At 40.6% G+C, this 22,729-nt stretch overlaps 2 protein-coding genes across 10 annotated transcripts in view; one reads left to right on the forward strand and one right to left on the reverse strand.

Moving 5' to 3' along the window:
* The first annotated feature begins 6,876 nt into the window (after nt 1–6,876).
* On the forward strand, nt 6,877–18,877 carry LSM8 (LSM8 homolog, U6 small nuclear RNA associated). 2 transcript variants are annotated; one of them, XR_014784442.1, is made up of 5 exons: nt 6,877–7,044; nt 7,957–7,997; nt 8,988–9,115; nt 10,357–13,755; nt 16,007–18,877. XR_014784442.1 is itself a non-coding variant. In XM_084810834.1 (4 exons), the coding sequence occupies exons 1-4, from the start codon at nt 7,014–7,016 to the stop codon at nt 10,445–10,447; spliced, it is 291 nt and encodes a 96-aa protein (XP_084666960.1). In that variant the 5' UTR covers nt 6,877–7,013; the 3' UTR covers nt 10,448–18,877. The 2 variants fall into 2 exon arrangements, 1 of the variants encoding a protein (XP_084666960.1); XM_084810834.1 differs by having other exon boundaries at nt 10,357–18,877.
* The window catches only part of ANKRD26 (ankyrin repeat domain 26), a 96,929-nt gene continuing 85,615 nt past the window's right edge, over nt 11,416–22,729 (reverse strand). For all 8 annotated transcript variants that reach the window (XR_014784439.1, XM_084810830.1, XM_084810829.1 and 5 more), the window contains 2 exons: nt 15,810–15,855; nt 11,416–13,670 (listed from right to left, as the gene is read on the reverse strand). Coding sequence is in view for 7 of the 8 variants with exons in the window: in XM_084810830.1 (XP_084666956.1) it covers nt 13,522–13,670; nt 15,810–15,855 (195 nt within the window). In the remaining variant the exon portion in view is untranslated. The remainder of the gene's footprint in view (nt 13,671–15,809; nt 15,856–22,729) is intronic.

The raw sequence follows: 22,729 nt of genomic DNA on the forward strand, positions 1-22,729 counted from the left end.
AGTCCATAAAGTTGGCTTGTGTGTGTCAAAACACGGGCAACCCTAGCATTTCTACCACACAGTGCATCCAGTGTAAAACTGAATTGCTGAACCGAGGGTGTAGGAAGATACTATACACTCTCCCTGCCCCATGAATCATAAAAGCATAACTTAATATGTATTATTCTTATTTCCCATCCTTTGATAAGTTCCCCAGTGTTGCCCCACTGGAGACAAGAGGAATCATGTCCACACCTGACTAGCTTCATCAATGATGCAACCTCAAATGGACCCAGTTCACTGGATCCTATTCTTACTGTCACTTAAGAAAAAGCAAAGGCTTATATCACAAATAAGTTTTACCTACGACTTACATGTTACTGTATTTTAATTTGTACTGTTCTGTGACAGATTGGTGCAAACATGTTGTAAATACCATCTCATAAACATATGGAGCTTCTAAACAAGTAATAGATAAAAAACATCATATGCATCTCAAATTAAGAAAGCACTGAAAATTGAGGGAAAAGAATATAGTCACTTTATTCACAGCACATGGATGTCCTACAACTTTCCTTACAGCCTGCTTGCCAAAATCCACCCAGATCAAACAATCCCTGCATGTTAAAACCTAGCATAGCTTTGATAAAAGCTGCCCCTTAGTCTTCTATCTGATGTGCCAGTGTTGCACCAACTACATATCAGAAGAGTTTTAATACCCCATTGTGTGCCAACACACATCACTTTGCAAGCAAAAATTGGCTCAAATGACATTGATGAAAAATGACACCCCATTCTGCAATTCCAGGTTCATAATAGGATATCAAGCAGTACAAAATCATCTCAGTCACAGAGTACACCAGGGGTGCAATACTTCTTTCATCCCGAGGGTCAAATTCCATCTCGGATAAGTTGGGGGCGGGGGGAGAGAGACACCTTCCAGTGGGGGGTAGGGCTGAAGGAAAAAGGGCCAGGGGCAAAATATTAGCATATTTTAGCTTCAAGCTCTTAGTGCCAGTAGTAAATAAACCTTAGGAAAGGCATTTCAGCCTTTCAGAATGGGAAAAAAAATTGCACAAAAGCCAGAAAACACCAGAAGACTGGGGATTGAGAGAAAGGGGGTAGCCTTTTGGGGAACCCCAGAGGGCCGGATTTGATCCCTGAGCCTGATGTTCTGCATCCTTGGACTACACCAACATGTTGTTCAGTCGTTCAGTCGTGTCCGACTCTTCGTGACCCCATGGACCATAGCACGCCAGGCCTTCCTGTCCTCCGCTCTCTCCCGGAGTGTACTCAAGTTCACATTCATTGCATCAGTGATGCTATCTAGCCATCTCATCCTCTGCCGTCCCCTTCTCCTTTTGCCTTCAATCTTTCCCAGCATCAGGGTCTTTTCCGGTGAGTCTACACCAACATAGGAGGGTCTACATAACTATAACACATTCTATCTATATTTTATATTGTACACAACAAATACCCCAGGGCATACTTATAGTTGGCAAATTTGAAGCAACACATCCTGCATAAGAATGCACAGCACAATATGATTCCTGTTCTCAAATAGCTAACAAATCTGAGCCAAGAGGTAATATAGCAGGAGGCCTTCCATGAAGTTCAATGCTGCTGCTCTATCACTCCACTCCTACTTACAATGCGATGCAGCTACCTGTATTAGAGCTAAAACTCTCGCCTGTAGACTACAGCATATCTATGACCGAGACACAATAAAAGACAGCAGAGAAGATGACATCCTTCAGCCCTGAGGGCTAAGTGTATAAGCTTACATTAAAATATACATAAACAAGATTGAAATCCTATACAGTCTTGGGTATAGGGAGAAATCTCAATTGAATTCAATGGAGCTTAATTCTAAATGGACACGTATCTGGTGGGAAAGCGCTTGGCTCTCACCTGCACCCAATCTTTCAAGTGTTCTGGCCTTTCCATATGAGCAATGTATTTCAGGCCATATACTCTGCATTTCCAAGCTGATGCAACAAAATACTGACAGCCACATTAGAATGTCCCCTTCATGGATCACTGCCTTGGTGTGGCGAAGGGGCTTGCGTAACTCAGTGAAGCCATAAGCTATGCCGTGCAGGGCCACCCAAGATGGACAGGTCATGGCAGAGAGTTCTGACAAAATGTGGTCCACTGGAGAAGGAAATGGCAACCCACTCCAGGATTCTTGCCAAGAAAACCCCATGGAGCGTATCACAAGGCTAAAAGATGTGATGCCGGAAGATGAGACCCTCAGGTCGGAAGGTGTCCAACATGCTACTGGGGAAGAGCAGAGGGTATTATCAAGTAGCGCCAGAAAGAGTGAAGCGGCTGGGCCAAACCCGAAAGGACACTCAGCTGTGGATGTGTCTGGTGGTGAAAAGAAAATCCGATGCGGTAAAGAACAATATTGTTTAGGAACCTGGAATGTCAGATCAATGAATCAAGGTAAGCTGGAGGTGGTCAAACATGAGATGGCAAGATTGAACATCGACGTCTTGGGAATCAGCGAACTAAAATGGACAGGCATGGGCGAATTTAATTCTGGTGACCATCATATCTACTACTGTGGGCAAGAATCCCTTAGAAGAAATGGAGTAGCACTCATAGTCAACAAAAGGGTGGGAAAAGCAGTACTGGAGTACAATCTTAAAAACGATAGAATGATCTCAGTACGAATCCAATGCAAACCATTCAACATCACAGTAATTCAAGTCTATGCCCCAACCACTGATGCCAAAGAAGCTGAGGTTGATCGGTTCTATGAAGACCTACAGCACCTTCTAGAACTAACATCAAAAAAAGATGTCCTCTTCATCATAGGAGATTGGAATGCTAAAGCAGGAAGTCAAGAAATCACCGGAATAACAGGCAGGCATGGCCTTGGTGTACAAAATGAAACAGGACAAAAGCTAATAGAGTTTTGCCAAGAGAACATGCTGATCATAGCAAACACTCTTTTCCAACAGTACAAGAGACGACTCTACACATGGACATCACCAGATGGTCAATATCGAAATCAGATGGATTCTGTCCTTTGCAGCCAAAGATGGAGAAGCTCTATACAGTCAGTCAAAACAAGACCTGGAGCTGACTGTGGCTCAGATCATGAGCTGCTTCTTGCAAAATTTCGGCTTAAATTGAAGAATGTAGGGAAAACCACTAAACCATTCAGGTATGACCTAAATCATATCCCTTATGAATATACACTGGAGGTGAGGAATAGATTTCAGGGATTAGACCTGATAGACAGAGTGCCTGAGGAACTTTGGACGGAGGTCCGTAACACTGTTCAGGAGGCAGCAACTCAATCCATCCCAAAGAAAAAGAAATGCAAGAAAGCAAAGTGGCTGTCTGATGAGGCTTTACAAGTAGCTGAGGAAAGAAGGGAAGCGAAAAGCAAGGGAGAAAGGGGAAGATATATCCAACTGAATGCAGAGTTCCAGAGAATAGCAAGGAGAGACAAGAAGGCCTTCTTAGAATCATAGAATCATAGAATAGTAGGGTTGGAAGGGGCCTACAAGGCCATCGAGTCCAACCCCCTGCTCAATGCAGGAATCCAAGTCAGAGCATCCCTGACAAATGGCTGTCCAGCCTCGTCTTAAAGGCCTCCAGTGTGGGAGAGCCCACCACCTCCCCAGGTAATTGGTTCCATTGCCGTATTGCTCTGACACTCAGGAAGTTTTTCCTGATGTTCAGCCGGAATCTGGCTTCCTGTAACTTGAGCCCATTATTCCGTGTCCTGCACTCTGGGATGATCAAGAAGAGATCCTGGCCTTCTTCTCTGTGACAACCTTTCAAGTACTTGAAGAGTGCTATCATATCTCCCCTCAGTCTTCTCTTCTCAAGGCTAAACATGCCCAGTTCTTTCAGTCTCTCTTCATAGGGCTTTGTTTCCAGTCCCCTGATCATCTTTGTTGCCCTCCTTTGAACCCTCTCCAGCTTGTCTGCATCCTTCTTAAAGTGTGGTGCCCAGAACTGGACACAGTACTCCAGATGAGGCCTAACCAGTGCTGAGTAGAGGGGAACTAGTACTTCCCGGGATTTGGAAGCGATGCTTCTATTAATGCAGCCCAAAATAGCATTTGCCTTTTTTGCAGCCACATCACATTGTTCTTAAATGAACAACGCAAAGAAATCAAGGAAAACAACAGAATGGGAAAGACTAGAGATCTTTTCATGAAAATCGGAGATCTCAAGAGAACGTTTTGTGCAAAGACGGGCATGATAAAGGGCAAAAAAGGCAGGGACCCAACAGAAGCAGATGAGATTAAGAAGAGGTGGAAAGAATGCACAGAAGAACTATACAGGAAAGATCTGAATGTCCCTGATAGCCATGATAGTGCGGTCACTGAACTTGAGCTGGACATCCTCGAGAGTGAAGTCAAGTGGGCCTCAGGAAGCATTAGTAACAACAAAGCTAGCGGAGATGACAGTATTCCAGCTGAGCTATTTAAAATCCTAAAAGATGATGCTGTTAAAGTGCTGCACTCAATATGCCAACAAATATGGAACACTCAACAATGGCCGCAAGACTGGAAAAGGTCAGTTTACATTCCAATTCCAAAGAAGGGCAACGCCAAAGAGTGTTCAAACTACCGCACAATTGCGCTCATTTCACATGCCAGCAAGGTGATGCTCAAAATCCTACAAGCTAGGCTTCAGCAGTATGCGAACCGAGAACTACCGGAAGTACAAGCTGGGTTTCGAAGAGGCAGAGGAACTAGAGATCAAATGGCCAACATTCGCTGCATCATGGAGAAGGCAAGAGAATTCCAGAAAAACGTCTATTTCTGCTTCATTGACTACGCTAAAGCCTTTGATTGTGTGGATCACAACAAACTGTGGCAAATTCTGAAAGTGAAGGGAGTACCAGACCACCTTACCTGTCTCCTGAGAAACCTGTACGAGGGTCAAGAAGCAACAGTAAGAACCAGACATGGAACAACCGAGTGGTTCAAAATTGGGAAAGGAGTACGACAAGGCTGCATATTGTTACCCTGCTTATTTAACTTATATGCAGAGTACATCATGAGAAACGCCGGGTTGGATGAATCACAGGTCGGAATTAAGATTGCTGGGAGAATTATCAAGAACCTCCAATATGTAGACGATACCACCCTAATGGCAGAAAGCGAAGAGGATCTCAAGAGCCTCTTGTTGAGGGTGAAAGTGGAGAGTGCAAAAGCTGGTTTGAAACTCAACATTAAAAAAACTAAGATCATGGCATCTGGCCCTATCACTTCCTGGCATATAGAAGGGGAAGAAATGGAAGCAGTGACAGATTTTACTTTCTTGGGCTCCAAGATCACCGCAGACGGTGACTGTAGCCATGAAATTAAAAGACGCTTGCTCCTGGGGAGGAAAGCTATGGCAAACCTAGACAGCATAGTAAGAAGCAGAGACATCACCTTGCTGACAAAGGTCCGTCTAATCAAAGCTATGGTTTTCCCAGTAGTAACGTATGGCTGTGAGAGCTGGACTATAAGGAAGGCTGAGCGCCGAAGAATTGATGCCTTCGAACTGTGGTGCTGGAGAAGACTCTTACGAGTGCCCTGGACTGCAAGGAGGTCAAATCAGTCCATCCTAAAGGAAATTAACCCTGAGTGCTCATTGGAAGGACAGATAATGAAGCTGAAGCTCCAATATTTTGGCCACCTAATGCGAAAACTCCCTGGAAAAGACCCTGATGCTGGGAAAGACTGAAGGCAAAAGGAGAAGGGGACGACAGAGGATGAGATGGCTAGATAGCATCACCGATGCAATGAATATGGACTTGAGCACACTCCGGGAGAGAGTGCAGGACAGGAAGGCCTGGCGTGCTATGGTCCATGGGGTCACGAAGAGTCGGACACGACTGAACAACAACATTAGAATGTATCAAATATCAGCGAGAAGGTGGGAGAAGAGTTCTTGAATGTGCACATTATGTTTTAAACTAGTACGATAGTTCAGAACATGAACAATTAAGGAAGGAGGATGAAGGCAATGCAAATTATAATGTATCTATCTCCAAGGCGTGTTTACTCGGAAGTAAATCTCAATGCCTTCTATAGTGCTTACTCCTGGGTAAATCTGCATAAGACTGCAGCATTAGAGCCGTAGAACTCAGAACGAAGACTGCCACATGCCAGACAGCCCACAACCACTACAGCCGGGAGGAAAGAAAGCAAGCCCGCCCGCAGCGGCGGCTAAATAGCAATCGCGCACGCATGCGCAGTCAGAAACGACAACTCTCGCATCCCCGGCCTCCTGCCCTACCAGTGACGTACTCGGGACAAGCGCCAATAACATCCGGGCATCACGCAGGCGCGCGTAAAGAGCAGGTCCCTCTCCCTAACATAGACTTACTCTGTTTTTAGTTTCGAAGATTACTGACTTCCGGGGTTCTTAGGCGCCATTTTAAAAAACTCAGTGGGGCCGGAATGAAGAGCTGCCTATAGAAAACAATGAGAAATCCATGGATTCTAACGTAATTGAGAGTGGGGGACATCACTGACTCGCCCCCTCCGCGGCAAAATAAACTTGCTGTTAGCTACAGCCTCCTCTTCCTCTGATATGCAGATAATGTATTGGCACTATAGGACAATTTCTAATTGTTTAAAACCTAAAGAACACCCCCCCACACACACTTCCCACACGAAATAATATCGGATTTAGGAGAAAAAATGAAATCCTGTCTGTGGCTGGAGGGGCGGAACCTACTGTTATCTAATCATGGGCGAAAATCCTGAAGCTGTTTTTTATGGGCGGCTTCTACTTCCACCCTGGTGAAGGAGAGGCTGGGAAGAAACCAGGAAGTTCTGTCTTCAGACGAAGGTCTTGCTACTCTACATTTTTACTCCTAACGTCGCTAAAATGTGCTCCACGCATGCGCTCTGAGACCACATCACCGACGCGTGCGCAGTGAACAAAACTTGGGCCCGGATGCACCGTTCCCCTAGCTACGTTCGATTTGCGCCTTGTATCGGAAAGTCTCGCGGGAGCTTGTTTGGCCGGGCCCGCACTCCGGGGCTAACGCAAGGACCGTCGCCATGACTTCCGCGCTGGAAAGCTACATTAACCGTATCCTTCCGCTGCCGCGGGGTCCGCACGAAACTACTCGGGGCGCCGCAGTCGCGAGACGGGAGTGGGGTGGGGAAGGCGGTGAGGCACGAAGGAGATGCTGTGGCAACCGCTCCTTATCTCCTCAGACTCCACCATCCCGTATAGTTGCTGCTGGCGCCGCCGCGCGCCACCACTTTCTCGCTTTCGTGGCCCGCTCAGGCGTACACCAGAGCCTGCCTCCGAGGGGCTGCGCGCACTTCACCCCAGGTTTTTTTTTTTTTTTAAAGACGGTTCCGTTTAACGGCAATTAACCTGGGATTTCCGCCTTCGCTGGGTTGCGTTCCATCTTCGTGCGGAAGGGGCGGGGCGGGCCGGGGGAGCGTCGCGTCGCCTGAGCGAATCAGCGTCTTTGGGGGCGGGGCTTGTTCGTTTGATTCCCCTCAGCCGCAGCAGTAGCCCCAATCAGGATTGTCCTGCATTCCTTGAAAGTGGGCGGGCGGGTTGAGCGCCCCTCAGAACGATCGTAGGAACAAAGGATGGCGCTGTAGTGATTAACCACTGCGGGGGAAGCCCGCTTCCTGCCTGAGCCCTGGGTATAGGTGTTCAGCGAGCCTTCCCCTGGCGTTAGGTAGCTGTTGGGCAGCACAGCTTTGGGAATGAATATACTGGATAAGGCAACCTCGATAGGTCATGGCAGTAAAACTACTGTGCTAAAATAAATTGCCGCAGTGTTGGGTTTGAATCCCAGCCGAGCCGTGAAGCACATGGGTGGTCGTGATCTGTCTAAACTACATCGTGTGGTGAAGTTCGTTGTGAGGATTAAACTCAGCTTCATAAAATGCGCAGTGGTTTAAGACTAACCCTGAGTAAGCCCACCTCAATCTTGTTAATGTATCTTATTTGAAGACTCTTCTTTAACTTGAGACTCAGGTACTGTTGCTGTAATTACTTCAGATGGTCGTATGATTGTGGTAAGAAATTCTTTTAAATATAAATTCCATCCCTTTCTAAAGTTGTTTATCCTGGAACAGACTTTGATATAATTGCCAAAGGCATACTTGTGAGCCTTGCTATTTTCAACATAAAGCATTTCCTATTAAGGCTGTAGTCCTATTCATACTTGGGAGTAAGTCGCATTGAATGGGTGAACCTAATAGGATGTCTGAGTAAGCATGCATAGAGTTGAAGTGCTCGTTTGTGTTTTGAAGACTTGGATATGTATGTAACATTAGAGCACAACCCTATCAGGCTGACATCTGCTAGACTGAACCCTCTGATGTTGGAGGCTTCCGAGTACCCTTATGTGAGAGTAAGCTGTATTAAATGTAGAGAGACTTACTTCTGAGTACATTAATGTAAGAATAGCCCTGCTGAATCAGACCAAAGGTTCATTTAGTCTAGCATCCTGTTTCACACAGTGGCAACCAGATGTCTGGACTGTACATGACTCTTGACTTGCACTTGAAAGTCTAATTGAAATACAGTTCATATATTTCAAGTAAATATGTTCCAGATTAGGTGCCACTGGAATTGGTGTGGTGTGGTTAGTGATGATTATCTGAAGTGAGAATTTCACACGTTTTTACAGGAAATAACGTCCAAAATATCTTCTACAAAATATGCCTACCTTGTAGGAGTTGGAAACTCCTTCAAGAATGAAGGAATGAAAAGTTTATACCTGATAGCCAAATGCAGTGATAACTGCCCTGCATAACCATATTTTCCTTCCTTTAATGCTGTTGTTCAGGGGGGAAAGCTGTGAAAGCTCAGTGGAGTAATTATGTTAATAGTTTATAATAATTTAGTATAAGAAGTTCTTCTGAAGAGTTACTTAAAAATAATTTGCTTAAGCTTTAAAGCTATATCATTGTTGAGCGGTGTAATGTTATATTTAGGATGTGTTTAGGAACCAGGATAACTGTGAAGATTTGAAACATCTCATTTTTTAAAAATGTTTTTAGGGAACTCTCAAGGGCTTTGATCAGACCATCAACTTGATTTTGGATGAAAGCCATGAAAGAGTGTTCAGTTCTTCGCAAGGAGTGGAACAAGTAGTATTAGGATTGTACATTGTAAGAGGAGATAATGTGTAAGTTTGGCTTTCCCCCTTCTGTTCCTATCTTAGTACAATCTGAACTGCAGTAGAAAATTACATATCTAGCTCTCAAGACTTGGATGGTCCGTTTGAAAGCTAGATACTTGATGTATGCTCTTGGTGCCTTTGCTAGGGCTCTCTATGCTACTACCCATTGATGCACAATCTCAGGCCCAGTTCTTGTATTGTCACGGGGATGTGGCTGCTCAATTAATTTAGGAATGTCACAGCTGTGCAGAACCATACAACTTCCTCTGTCTCCTGCCCTCCCTGTGATCTGGCTCCTGATACCTACATGGTTATCGATGTTATCTCTCCCATGTGGTCTGTACATTCCTGTGCTCCTGAAATACCAACACTATTCTTTCTATAACACTAAAAATCAGGCTTCAGGCTCATGTCTGCCAATAATTGGGCAGCTAGCTTGTGGCTTTTCACCCAGAGCTCAATATTTGCTGTCAAACTATTTGAAACAGGGGTAGGTAACTTGTGGCCCTCCAGATGTTTCGGCCTATAACTCCTATCACCCCTAGTAGCATAGCCAATGATGAGGGATGATGGGAGCTGTAGGCCAAAACTTCTGGAGGGCCACAAGGTGCCCACTCCTGATTTAGGTTGCATTTACCTGGGAGTAAACCCCATTGACTTCAGTATGACTTACTTCTGAGTAGACATATATAGGGCAGTGCTGTTAAAAGCTCCATCTTTTGTACGTTTCCTCAAAGCAAGTCTCACTGAGTTCAGTGATACCTACTCCCAAGTAGGCATACATAGGGTTGCGGCTTAACGTTGTGGTTGCTGTGTTGGTTGTCAAAGTTAGGAAACATTTTACCCACCTTAGCTGTGGGGTAAGGTACCCCAAATAAAAGTTACTTTAAAAAGTCAAATCCTTTGCGCATAAACTCTGTCCTCTTTGATATGTAGCAGAGCCTGTTTCAACAAAGATAATTTTCTTTGTATGACCTTATGAAAGTTAGTACATGGTAAGCGGTAGCCAGGTCAGGTACTATTTATGTCTTATGAAAGTGCAATCCACATTTTCATGTTGAATATATGTTGTACTAATTTCATTTTGATGTCCGTCTTTTGGTGTAAGTAATTACAGCAATACTTTTTCCTTGCTATAAGTTATTAAGTAGAATTGACAAATTTTAGAATGGTGGAAATGTTGTGCCATTGTATGAACTTAGTTTCAGCATTTAACATTTCATCTATAGCAATTATTTCTTTTACAGTGCTGTAATTGGAGAAATTGATGAAGAGACAGACTCTGCACTTGACCTGGGGAATATTCGAGCAGAACCTTTGAATTCAGTTGTACACTGAAGAAACAAGGATATAGAAGGACTTCATATCTCTGGCTGTACAGGACTATTTATAGGATAGCATGGCTACTTTTTTACAAGTTATGTGTAGTACCCTAGATAGTTTATACTCTTTATTTTGAATGTTATGGTTCGGTATGTGTATTAAAGTCCACATTTTATTGAAGACTCATGGGGTTTTTACAAAGCAGCTCACACATGCAAAGAATAGTAGTGTTCTAAGCAGTTTTATATACACGTTTTAAGTTCATAAAAGGACACAATACTTTGCCTTTGAAATTCCTGTAGCAAATTATGGCACACATGATAGGCTAATCCTAAGTATATTGTTACTCAGAAACAAGTCCACCTTACATTAGGGATGTCACAGAAATCTGAAATGGGTTCATATGACTTTGGATTTCTATGAATCTGACTAATGGATTGCACAATAGACTGGTACCTTCTGAGTCATACAGATTTGTGGAATTACATGCAAATTTAGTTGTATGAAAATACACTAATATTGAAATCAACAGGTTTTATACATCTGACCTCTCTTTAGCCTCTGCTGTATAACATTATATGCTGAGCTAAAAGAAATACACAAAATATTGAGCAAATTGTGGATTTCTTTGCTTGCATTTTTAAAGGGAGAGAATCAGGTTCTGTCAATGAGTGGACAATGGAATGAGTGACGCTGGACTCCATGAGACACAGACAAAAAGGAATTAAACAAAATTTGTACATCCCTACCTTCACTGTAAAGTAAATGTATGGGATTGTAGCTGCACTCATCCAAGTAGTTGTACTGTCATTTTAAAAGGAAAAGACAATAGTTTATATGGGGAGGGGGGAAGGACAGTCACTAAAGTTATGTTCCTCTAATAGCTAAAACCATTAGTGCTGTAGAGAGCTATTCCTAGCTTGTCTCCCTTTGCTTTATTGCTACTGAAGGGACTCCTTCAGGAGAATTTTTTCCCGAAGTACTTGTTGTGATGTCCTCTGCATCTTACATCTTACTTTAAAATGCAGGCTGAGGTGGGAAACACTGGTAATTATGTTTTCTTAGTTATGGTGCATTGAGTCATGCAGCACCTCTTGAATTACCCGTTAAGCAAGCAGCTTGTATAGCAACCCTAGTGTGTCTCTTGGCTACGAGGAATCTTGACTTGTGTTTGCTCCTTGAAATTTGGAGCATCTGGTGTCAACTTGTATGGGAGACCTCTGGCCCAAAAGCTTCCCTGCTGCTTTGTCTCCAGTGATTAGAGAGAATGGATTTCCCCTCTCATGCAGCAATAAGGCTTTTTAAAAAACATTTCAGCTTGAGGAACAGTGCCCTTCAATGTGAACACTGTAAGCCTCAAAAAATCTCTCAAAAAGATCACCTCACCTGTTCAATGAGGCTTTTAAAAAGCCACCATTGACAGCAATGGAGCCTTTTTAAAAGCCTCATTGCAGCAGGGGAGAGGTAATGTGAAAGCGTGAAGGGGCTTGGAACATGTGCTGTTCTTGTTCTATTTAGTTTTTACTAAAAGCAAGAGAATTGCATTTAGTTAGGAATACAAGAAACTTCCTTAGTCAGATCACTGCTCCATGTAGCTCAGTATTGACTATTACATTGGCAGCAGCTCTCCAGTCTTTAGCAGCCCTACCTGGATATTTGTAGGACTGAACCTAGGACCTTTTGCATGTGCTCTACTGCCTTCGTGGTTTTCATTGCTTTCAATGGAGTTGAAAAAGCTACAGCTTGGACACAAAGCCATGCTTCTGGATGGGGTGTCAAAGTTCATCTGTGTCTAGGCAATGATAACAGAATCTGGTGAGAAAAATTCTAAAGTTCCTTGTTCAGAGAAAAGGAAGATTTTTATTGGAAGTAGTACCTACAGTGGTCAAGTAATTAAGATGAAGTTGAATGTTTTGAAAAATTTATTAAATATAAAGTTGCATTTAAATACAATACATAGATAATGCAAAATTGTCATATTTCCTTTAAAATGGGTGAGGGACCTTGTCATTTAACACCCAGTTTTAAATAACTTTAAATGCACTAGCATTTCAGGGTAAAATTATAGGACCACATCCAATGTTGCACAAGTGAAACTTTTCCTTCCCCTTTTTGCCCCTGCAGCCGTCCTCATCTGCTCCAGGGGGTCCCCCAACCCTCCTAAGATTTTAGGGGTGGCAGGGGGCTACAGGGAGAAGGTGGAATCCATTCTGCTGGAGAATAGATACTGTTGGAAACAGCTTGTGATGTCTAACTTGACTATGCAAGCATATCGGTAGGGATTTTTCTTACATCTTAGCTATTGTCAACTTTGCTGTTTGTTCCAAATAATCAAGAATGGGTATACAAGGTATCAGTTAACTGGGGTGGCTGTATCATTGAAGCAGACCTACAGCATCACCCTTGGAAAATATTAAGAAAATTGGAGGTAGAAGATGAATCACCACTAACTCAGGGAATGATGTACCAACAGTTCCACATACCCCAGTTTTATTCAATTCTAATTTCAGTGCATTTTATGTATCATTTAAAAATACAAATAACAAGTATCTTGGCACTACTGCCAGTGTAGCATATCTAAATACTGCAGTAAAGTCACCAATGTTGACCGCTCAGTGTTGCACTCCTAACTTCTGCAAGATCACTACTGACAAAAGTAGAAATGTTGCATGTGTATGGAGTGCAGAAGGTACAAAGCAAATGTATCTGTCAAGCATTTTTACTGTTACCCGACAAAACCCAAATCCATTAAAAAGTACAAGCAGCAAATGTATGCGAAACATTTCAGGAAATGCTTTGGTTTTAAACTTACATATAACAGGACAAGACTTGAGCCATCTGTAGCAGATAACATGGGCAGTTCTGTAAAACATACGTAGCTTAGTGTGTATTTGCTAAAGAAAGAAATGGCTTTCATAATAAATCTAAGAGACTATATGGGTATGCAGTATTTCTCCAGATACAAGTGCAATGTGCCTGATATGTCTATAATAGAATTTAAAGTATAAAAAGCTTTCACATTTGATATATTCAGTCCGTTATAAAGTTGTGTAATGAAGTCACATCTACAAGCTTTCATCAGAGTTTATTCAAATCATATAGTTTTTCTTTAAAACATCAAGATACTGCTGTGTAGCCTTGGACACTTGATCTTGTTCCACATTTAGGTTTTTTGAAGATCCGTCAACTGATCCTATAGGGGAGACTCTAGCAGATCCAACATCAAGTTCAGCTTTAGCTGCGAAAACAAGAAAAGCTTATGGTTTCCTATTAGTTTCACAGAAAACACTGATCTGACATCAAGGAGGAAACAAAACAATAGGGTAACTATTTTGTCAAGACATAAAAACTATTAAAAGAAGTGCTTTTAAAATGCAGAATAAAATGCAGTTTTCTAGCAATCTATGTTTGCAAAAGTTGCACTTAAGGACAAATTGTCTTACTCCAGTAAAACATTGCCAATATACATTAGCTACATGGAATATGTTATATTGGACTGGTCAAAAGGATTGCTTTGTAACTATGTAGCAGAGGGCAGTAGGATGGCAGATTACAATAAACCCAGTGATTTGGGTTTTCCAGAAAATTTTAAATCAAACGTTTTCCACTGTCCTAAAATTGATTAGATCTGATGTAGTATATTTATTTCATTTATATTTAGTAAACAAAAGGTGCAGTATATTAATATTACAAGTATGGTATATAAATGTCTAACATTTTTCTAATAGCCAAAATAGGTGCTTAGGAAAAAATGAAAAGCACAGCTGGTATGATTCCAACGATTTTGGAAGTTTTACCTGGAAATTATTTCTGCTGGAATACTTGGAAATATTTTAAGACATGACAACTCAATAGCATACATTTTTATTACATTGGGTTGGATCTAGACTAGTTATGCTTACAGTAATCCACTGAAATCAAGGGAGCTTATGAATCCAACCCTTTATTTATATCTTTACAAAATGAAGGCACTGAAAATCATTATCATATTAAATTTTAGCATGTCTGAAGAGGTGTTCATATAAATATGTGTGCTTCCTAGGGATAGTCACCTGAAACAAAGTTAATTACTGCTTTGATTTTAGATTTGAGAGTACTGTATCAATTCCAGTTGCCCAACATGCCTTGTATTCATTCATTATGTTAACAATTTTATGAAACAATGCATATCAATCCAATATGAAAATATACAATTATGTGAACAAAGTAATATCTACAAGTTTTCATCAGTGTCTAAAAATAGGAGTCAGGTAGCTATTGGACCACTCATTAATATGCAAGAAACAGAATGGCTGATGCAAATTCTGATGCAGGATAGCAGCTAGAAATAAAACGAGAAACATTCCATTTCCCATCTCACCGTCACCAAGAGTTGCGGTAGATACGTGGATACCCAATTTGACATCCCATCTCAGAACGTGTGACTTTGGGCAAGTCATCAGAATTTGGATCCATACTAAGTTAATCATGCTTTAGTCCCTTTGAAATTAATGGGACAACTTAGTTATGAATACTTTAAATTCAAATGATTTCAATGGGACTAAAGCATGATTAACTTTCATTATTATAGACTAATGGCTGTCTTGAATTAAATGTCTTTTAACAGGAAGCATTTTCAAAGATCCATTATACTCCTGCTATATCTAAAAGCATAATATCCTTTACCCATATTCTATTTGCTGGTTATTTGTATAGTCTTTTAAATGCTATATGTTGTTCATCCACACAATAATACCATGAGGTAGATCAGTATAATTATCAGTGTTTTGGTATATCTTTAGATATTGCAGGACTATTTGAAAATGGATATCTTTTCTTGAGCAACTGCTTAAAAATCAGTCTGTGAAGAAAATGCTTCATAATAAAACCCTAGTGTTAGCCAGCTATTTGGCTATAAATGGATACTTTGGTTTAAGTTAGTTTTCCTATACAGTTTTTAAAGATAAACCACCTGTGGAAGTCTTTTTTAGTGACATTAAATAGGTTGATTAGTGGAGAATGGCAAAACATTTCATGGGAATTCTGCCCACAGGAAAATACTTTGTTCTTATATTTTACACTATTACTAACTGGTACTGATCAAAGGCATGAGATGACTAATTCAACCACAGCAATAATAATAATAATTCAATTCACATTTCTGAAACATGCAGAAAAACATGTGATACTGGCCAACAGGAACTATCACATGAAATTATACTAATAAAAAGTTCATGAAAACAGCCCTTTGGCGAAGACTTTATTACTCCTGCACCTAGTTTGTAAACTACAGAAATCTAACAGTAGTTTTGGCACAAAACCCCTGAATACCATTACTTCTATCATTTTGAAACAGATTTGAATTTTAATATTGTTAACATGCAGTTGACTAATGTACCTTGGTCTAGTTCCTTGGTGATATTTTTTTCTAGTTCCATCTGCATCTGAAATTATATTTAGATATGGTTGACATTTTATTAGCTATAAAACAAAAACTGTAAACATATGTTATCAATTATGAAATGTTAGCACTATAGCATATTTCATGATGTGTTGCATATTCCATCTCTTATTTTGATATTTTTCATCTTCCAGTTTTCAGCTAGCCTTGCTTGAGAAAATCTTTACTGACAATCAATTTTTTATGAACAGAAATTTGACTGAATTTATCATTGGAAGGTAATTTAATATGCAAAATCAAGGACAGTTTTGAAGAGTGGACCATAAATATAGATATTACTGTAGAAAAAGGAAACAAAGGTTGTTTTAATGGCTGAAATAACAACTAGAATCCTTTCAGTTGCTTCCTGCATAAATAGTTTGGAAGGGTGTTTTCAGAAGCAAGTCATTTTAATTACTTGAAAATCCTTGGGTGAGAGTAGTAAAGAAAATCGGATTATTTTCATTTTTCAAGCAAACTGAGTAAATTAAGAGGAAGCAATTGAAAACCTTATGGCTACCTTTTTTAGTAGAGGTAAACAGTCCTCATAGTGGTTTTGAGTGTTTTCACTTGTTCAGGGTCCCTTAGATTGTATTCCTATGCATGTTTACTCAGAAGTAAATTCCACTGTGTTTGGTGGGTTTTATACCTGGTGCATGGGATTTTAGCCTTAACGTCTAACTAGGAGGACAGTTGTACAGGCCATCCATCTTTGCTACTTACAAACAGCCATTCTATCAGATGGATTCTCCATTTTCAATGCTCAGATAATTGCAATGAAGCACTGGTAAAACACTCTAAAGAAGGGGATTTCTAATTGAGAGGCCAAATGAGAAACTAATTGAAGTATATAAATGACTATAGCTTTTAATTAACTTTCAGAAGTAAAAATACAATATAAACAGAAAAAGTACAGCTTGACTTATTTACAAAGTTATTCTACCCACATCTGTAGTTTTCATTATTTCATTAATTCTTAACTTGCTGTGCAACATACAGTTTTAACTATTCTGTCACAGAACTGTCATATTTGTCCAGTACAACACATGGCATTAAGCAATGCTGACTACACACCTTGTTAAGTATCTGGTTGCAGAGAAGAGAAGGAAGAAATAGACTTTTGATCAAGGAGCTGAAGAAGTAAAGAACAAGCCATAAGTGTATAGTTCTTATAGACAGAAATGAAAATGACCAGTTTATAAGAGTGTCAGAAAAGGGGAACTTATCTACAAAATAAGAAAATTCACATCTACTGAGGGGATGCAATCATGTACACTTAGGAGTAAATCCCACTGAACTCAGTGAAACTTCTTTCTCAGTAAACATGCATAGCATCTGACTATAAGGCTGGGAACACAGGGTTTGTCATGCTTTAGTTTTATTAAATTCAATAGGATGTGTTAGTCATGAGTAACAAGTCCCACTGATTTCAAGGGACTAAAAGCACAGCTAATTTCCTCTGGATCTAGCTTATAATTTGTAGTTAGTAAAGATGGAGTTAATAAAAAGCCTAACAGCCTTAATTTGGAATCTTCTGTTGTTTGCTTTCAAATGGCAAATCGTTAGCTAAGATCTGGGCAACTGCAGCGATGGCAAAATTAATAGATGCTGTATAATTGTGGAAGGGGGTGAGGAGAAGCAAGATTTGGACAATGTTGGTTTGTCATTCTTTGGTTAGGGCTCTGAAAAAAATGTGTTATGTTTAAGATAAAAAGAAAATAGAAATAAGGAAAGATGAGATATATAACCTAGTGTACACTGCTGAATTGACAAGTGCAATTGCAAGATTTACCTATAGCTTATACTAAATACCTGTATTATCTTCTAGTATAAAATTGTGAAGGTGAGCTTTATTAATACAATTAGAGCACAATCCTAAGTGATTGATGCTTGATGGACAGAGGATCTCAGAGCCCTCTATCTATCCAAAGCCCTGCTGGCAAGAGCAACAGGGCGGGAGGAGGACAGAAGCTTTTACAGCCTCCCATTCTTGTGTTTAAAAAATGTTCAGCTAGATGGGCCTCTCAGCCCATTTAACTGACTTACCAGGCAGTGGGTGGGAGGCTCTTGGATTGAACAGATCTAGGCTTCTCCTCCTCCCTGCCTACCAGAACTGCCCCTTTCCAGCCTCCCAGACCTCTTCAGAGGATGCTGTTGCGTCCTTGGAATAAAAGCCACCATGGTGCTTTCCACACCGCTGTGAGCAGTGGGTGGCAGAAAAACACACATTTGGATTCCCACCCTCGAGGTCATAGCTGTGTCTGAGAAGCCACAGATTTAATCTTTGCGTACACAGATACATTTAGTTTTTAAGATGCCAATCCATGCAAAGAATTTGTGTAGATTCAGTATCACAACAGCAAATACCCTCCCAACCCAAATGTTAAATGGGATGGATTTTATTTTACTATTTTCAGGCTTAAGATTATGAGTTCTATCCAGTTTTTGTTACATGCAACTGGGCTGGGAGAAGTGCATTTTCTCCACCCCCTGCTCCCTATGGCAGCTGTGGGTGGGGGGAAATACTCAAAAGGCAGGCAGAGGCACCTTCCTTAAGCAATTTTCTGCCTTTGGAGGATTTCCCCATTTTCCTGCACCATAACCTAACTTATTCCCCCAACCCTTCATTTAGTATTTACAAAGGGCTGTCATGGGAAGGAAGGGGCACGGAAGTTTGCACATCTAGATCCAAACCTTTATGATTTGAGGAGTGGGGGTGATAACTATATACTGCAAAAGCTGAGCTTGTTAATCCATTTATATGCAAAGTATATGTAGATTTCCATTGGATATTTATGCAAGGAAACACCTATGGTATGTAAGTTCAGAAGTCCTGTTGTGTAATACCTATTTATCTATGAATGAATGAATGAATCAGAAACAAACTGCAGCCACTCTGTTCTAAAATGTTTGAGATGTTAATACAGCCTGTAATGCTTTCTATAGAATGTTAAGTGTCTGAAATATAGACTGTTTCAGTGTCTGAATCACATTTCAAGTGTTGCATAAAATATGCTGTGTATCAACTTTTGATTTACTGGTGGTGTGTCTTCACATGTCTACGACAGGAGTCAATATAGAAATATATTTACTTTTAATTACTCAAAAATTTATGTGCCATGATAGAATTATTTTAAGTAAACTGGTAATATTGGTGAACTAGATTAAATTAATCTATAGCAATAAAGGGACTTTTACATTTATGTGGTGAGGGCCACTTATAACCCTAGAAAACTTATTTTATTATTTTTACCATACATGGCTTACCTGGATTATTTCCAAGTTAGCTAAAAGGCACTTACTACTTTAGTTCTTGCTCCTTTCCTCAGTTAAGATCCCACCACACTTTGTTTAGTATGTCAGATACATAGACAACTTCACCAGAAAGGGATAAAGCTGATAAAATCAGTAACATTTTTAAATGTAAAGTAGTATTGTACTCTGAAGAGATGACCTCAAATTGGAAAAGTTTGAAAGCCATTCTTCTCTATATAAACACATCCAAACTCTGATTATGCAGTTCCATAGACTCAAGTCTCAACATTTTAAGAAGGCAACATAGCCATGTTGTTTCATCACATGTGGTAGCAGAGGGAGAGAAAGAAAACAGAGCTACCATCAGTTCAGCTGAGAAGCCAGCTCTATTAAGCTTGTTTCTCCCCAAACTATCATTCAGCATCCATTCCATTAGGTCAGAGCAGGGGCAGAGAAGAAAAGAAGTGCCACCATCAGCTCTGTTGGTAGAAGCAATGTTCCCCCTCTGTGAACTATTTCCATTCCAGCTGGTTATAAGATGGCTAACAAAGTCCAGCTGCATTACAACCATTACATCTGCATTACAGCTGGTTGTTATAAGATCCACATAATATTAAGAACTGGAGCCGGAGTATTCTTGTTTTCATTTTTGTGTTTTGTCTTTTTAGCATGTAAGCCAAGGTCAGGGAGTGTCTTGTTTTCATTGATCTGGGAACCTTTCTGGCTGTAGAGCGGGGTATAAATACTTTAAATAGACAAATAAATACTAAAGAAAGAAAGCTGTCCAATGCATGGGCCTTTTCCTTCCGCATGCAGCCTTCATATGAGCTGTGATTTAAGTTTGGAAGTCTCTAACCGTAGTTTCCCAATTCACCTGAACCAGGAAACTATGGTTACCAGTTTTGGAACAAGCTGTGCTTTTAAAGTTACCACAGTTTCAAACTGGTTTAATATCCTGGCTTGTTCCAAACCTGGTAATTATAATTTCCTGGTTTGGTTGCAACACTAAACTATGGTTTATTAGAGAGCTCTTGGTTTGATTATCATGTGCTGCAAAGCAAGGGGGCTGTGTGCATGGGCAAAAGATTTGTGCTTATTTCAGCTTAATAAGCCAACTTTCAGATAGCAAACTTTCAGAACAAGCTATCACAGTATTTTTGAATTCCTATTCAACATCATTTGGAAGGTCAGGGAATGAGATGAATCTAGCAAACATTAACTGAAATTAACACGTGTTTTTAAAATGTATGCCAAAAGAACACTACATAATGAAACTGGAGAATTACTAACCTACTTGCTTGCTCTCTCCCTGCTTACATGCCTTTATTCTCATTCTGCCTCCTTCCATTTTCATTTTCTTCCTTGCTCCTCTCTAGCTTTTCTTTCCCTTCTCTGTCTCTTTTTATTGGTTTCTTTAAGAGAAAGTAAGAGCTTATCTATTTCTTCTATCCAAAAACCAAGTGTTGCTCTCATCAACTTTTTGAAATAATTTTCTTCCTTTACATTATCTTACTATTTCTCTTTTATCCTCATATTTTAACTCTTTGAAGCATACCACTTCAAAACAGATTGCTTATTCATGACAAACATTCTTCAAATGGCCCCCTGTGAAATCACACATACGGGTTCCACACCTATACAAACCAACATTGTGGAAAGTTCTAGAACTTTAGAACGGAGCTGGCACTCATTCCCTTCCTTTGAGTGGGCAGGTATAGCCTGCACTGTGCATATGCTTCGAGAGGGCAGCAAGTGTCTTCCTGCCCAGTTCCTATACGTTGGGGACTCAGGACACTAACAAGAATTATTACTTATGTTTAAGTATTTTTAGAGCCACTCCAGGCTCATCCTGGAGCAACAAGCACCAGCATGAAGTAAATAAATACTGAAACACAATAGTGCCACTGGCAAGGCATTAGGGATAGAAGTGTATGTTAGTAATCTCTGAGCTTCATTTTGCAGTGGCATGAAGAATAAACATTGCTTGTTCCTCTGATGCTGTCAGTAGTCAAACTTTATCAAATTAAGGTAGTGCTAGGTTATTATATTGTTTTGTTGCTAATTTGGTGACCACTAAGTTTTCTCTTCATGGATTTAAACTGTTTGGCCTGGTTTGGCACTACACAGCTCTTTGAAACAGTGCAACAATTGCGAAGGGAAGGTCCCCAACACTGATGGACACAAAAGGTGTGTTATGTGTCTGAGTGAGATGCACAAAGTGGATTTATGCTCCATTGGCCTCCAGTTTACTAAGCAAATGTACAAGAAAAGATCCTCTCATGTGAATGCCTTCTGTTTGGATCCACCCACTTTGGGAAGATCAAGTGCCAGATCCCACTTTCTAAAATTCTAGAGCTTTCCAAGAAGCTGCTCTCTGCTGGCATTGAACCAATAAGCATGACTGCTCAGAGAATATGATGAAAAATGTTACTTTTAAAACCTCCTTCTAGCTCTTCTGGATGTCTGACATTTTTACTTGGTCTAGAGAGTAATATCTACTCTGAGATTTCATGTGACTTTTCTTCCTATTGTGTCTAAAATCAGCAAACTGCACATTGTTGCCTATCTTGCTATTTATTATTAATTCTGACTGGTCTACTTTATCAAATGTATTTGTATATATATATTTCACATATGACTATACAAACTAACTAGAGTAGAGCAAATGCCATTGCTGAGGTGATAAAATATAAATGACAAATTGACATGGTGTTAAATTTGCTCACAGTCTGGATATAAAAGTATTGTCTTTTCTGTTTCCCTTTCCCTTCATCATCTCTCACTTGCTCCTGAGACTAGGAACTCTTCTCTGTATGTACAACATGTACATTAAGGCTGCAATCCTATGACCCTGGGAGTGTGCCTCAGGAGCCATAGGACACATCAGTTCCCACCCCCAAGTATGCACTCTGAGGGTGGAAGGAGTATTCTGCCCTTGGAGGGGGAGATCCAACCTTGCAACCTCCCTTCTAACCCCTGCAGAAATGTCCGTAGCCCTTCCCTCTCTGACAGAGCTCCAGGACCAGGAGAGGTAAAAAAGGGGCAGATCAAAGGGATCCATGTCCCCAACAAAGGGGGGAATTTATGCTGGCCCTGGAAATGGGAGTCCCTCCCGTTTCTTGCAATGATGGAAAGGAAATAAGTCAAACCCTCCCACCTGGAATTGGAAAGAAAGAGAAAGCCACTCCTCCCTCACTTCTGCTCTGTTGGAAGGCTCAGATGTCATAGCACTTCAACTCTTCAGGTAGGATTGTCCTCCCATTATATTGTATAAATAATAAGCAATAATGATACAAGTAACCAATGCAAAGTGAATGAGGCAAGAATGAATGTATTAATTCCTATTAATAAGAAATTAATAATGAAAATGAAGAATAAACTTTAAACCAAGAACATATATTGTAAGGTATTTTGCATATTGCTGCAATACCTCATAGCACAATGTTGTTCAGTCACTAAGTCGTGTCCGACTCTTCGTGACCCCATGGACCATAGCACGCCAGGCCTTCCTGTCCTTCACTCTCTCCCAGAGCATGCTCAAGTCCATATTCATTGCATCGGTGATGCTATCTAGCCATCTCATCTTCTGCTGTCCCCTTTTCCTTTTGCCTTCAATCTTTCCC

This window comes from Heloderma suspectum, chromosome 7 (assembly GCF_057233095.1).
Source record: "Heloderma suspectum isolate Gila_16-S chromosome 7, 16-S_ref, whole genome shotgun sequence".
Lineage (NCBI taxonomy): Eukaryota > Metazoa > Chordata > Lepidosauria > Squamata > Helodermatidae > Heloderma > Heloderma suspectum.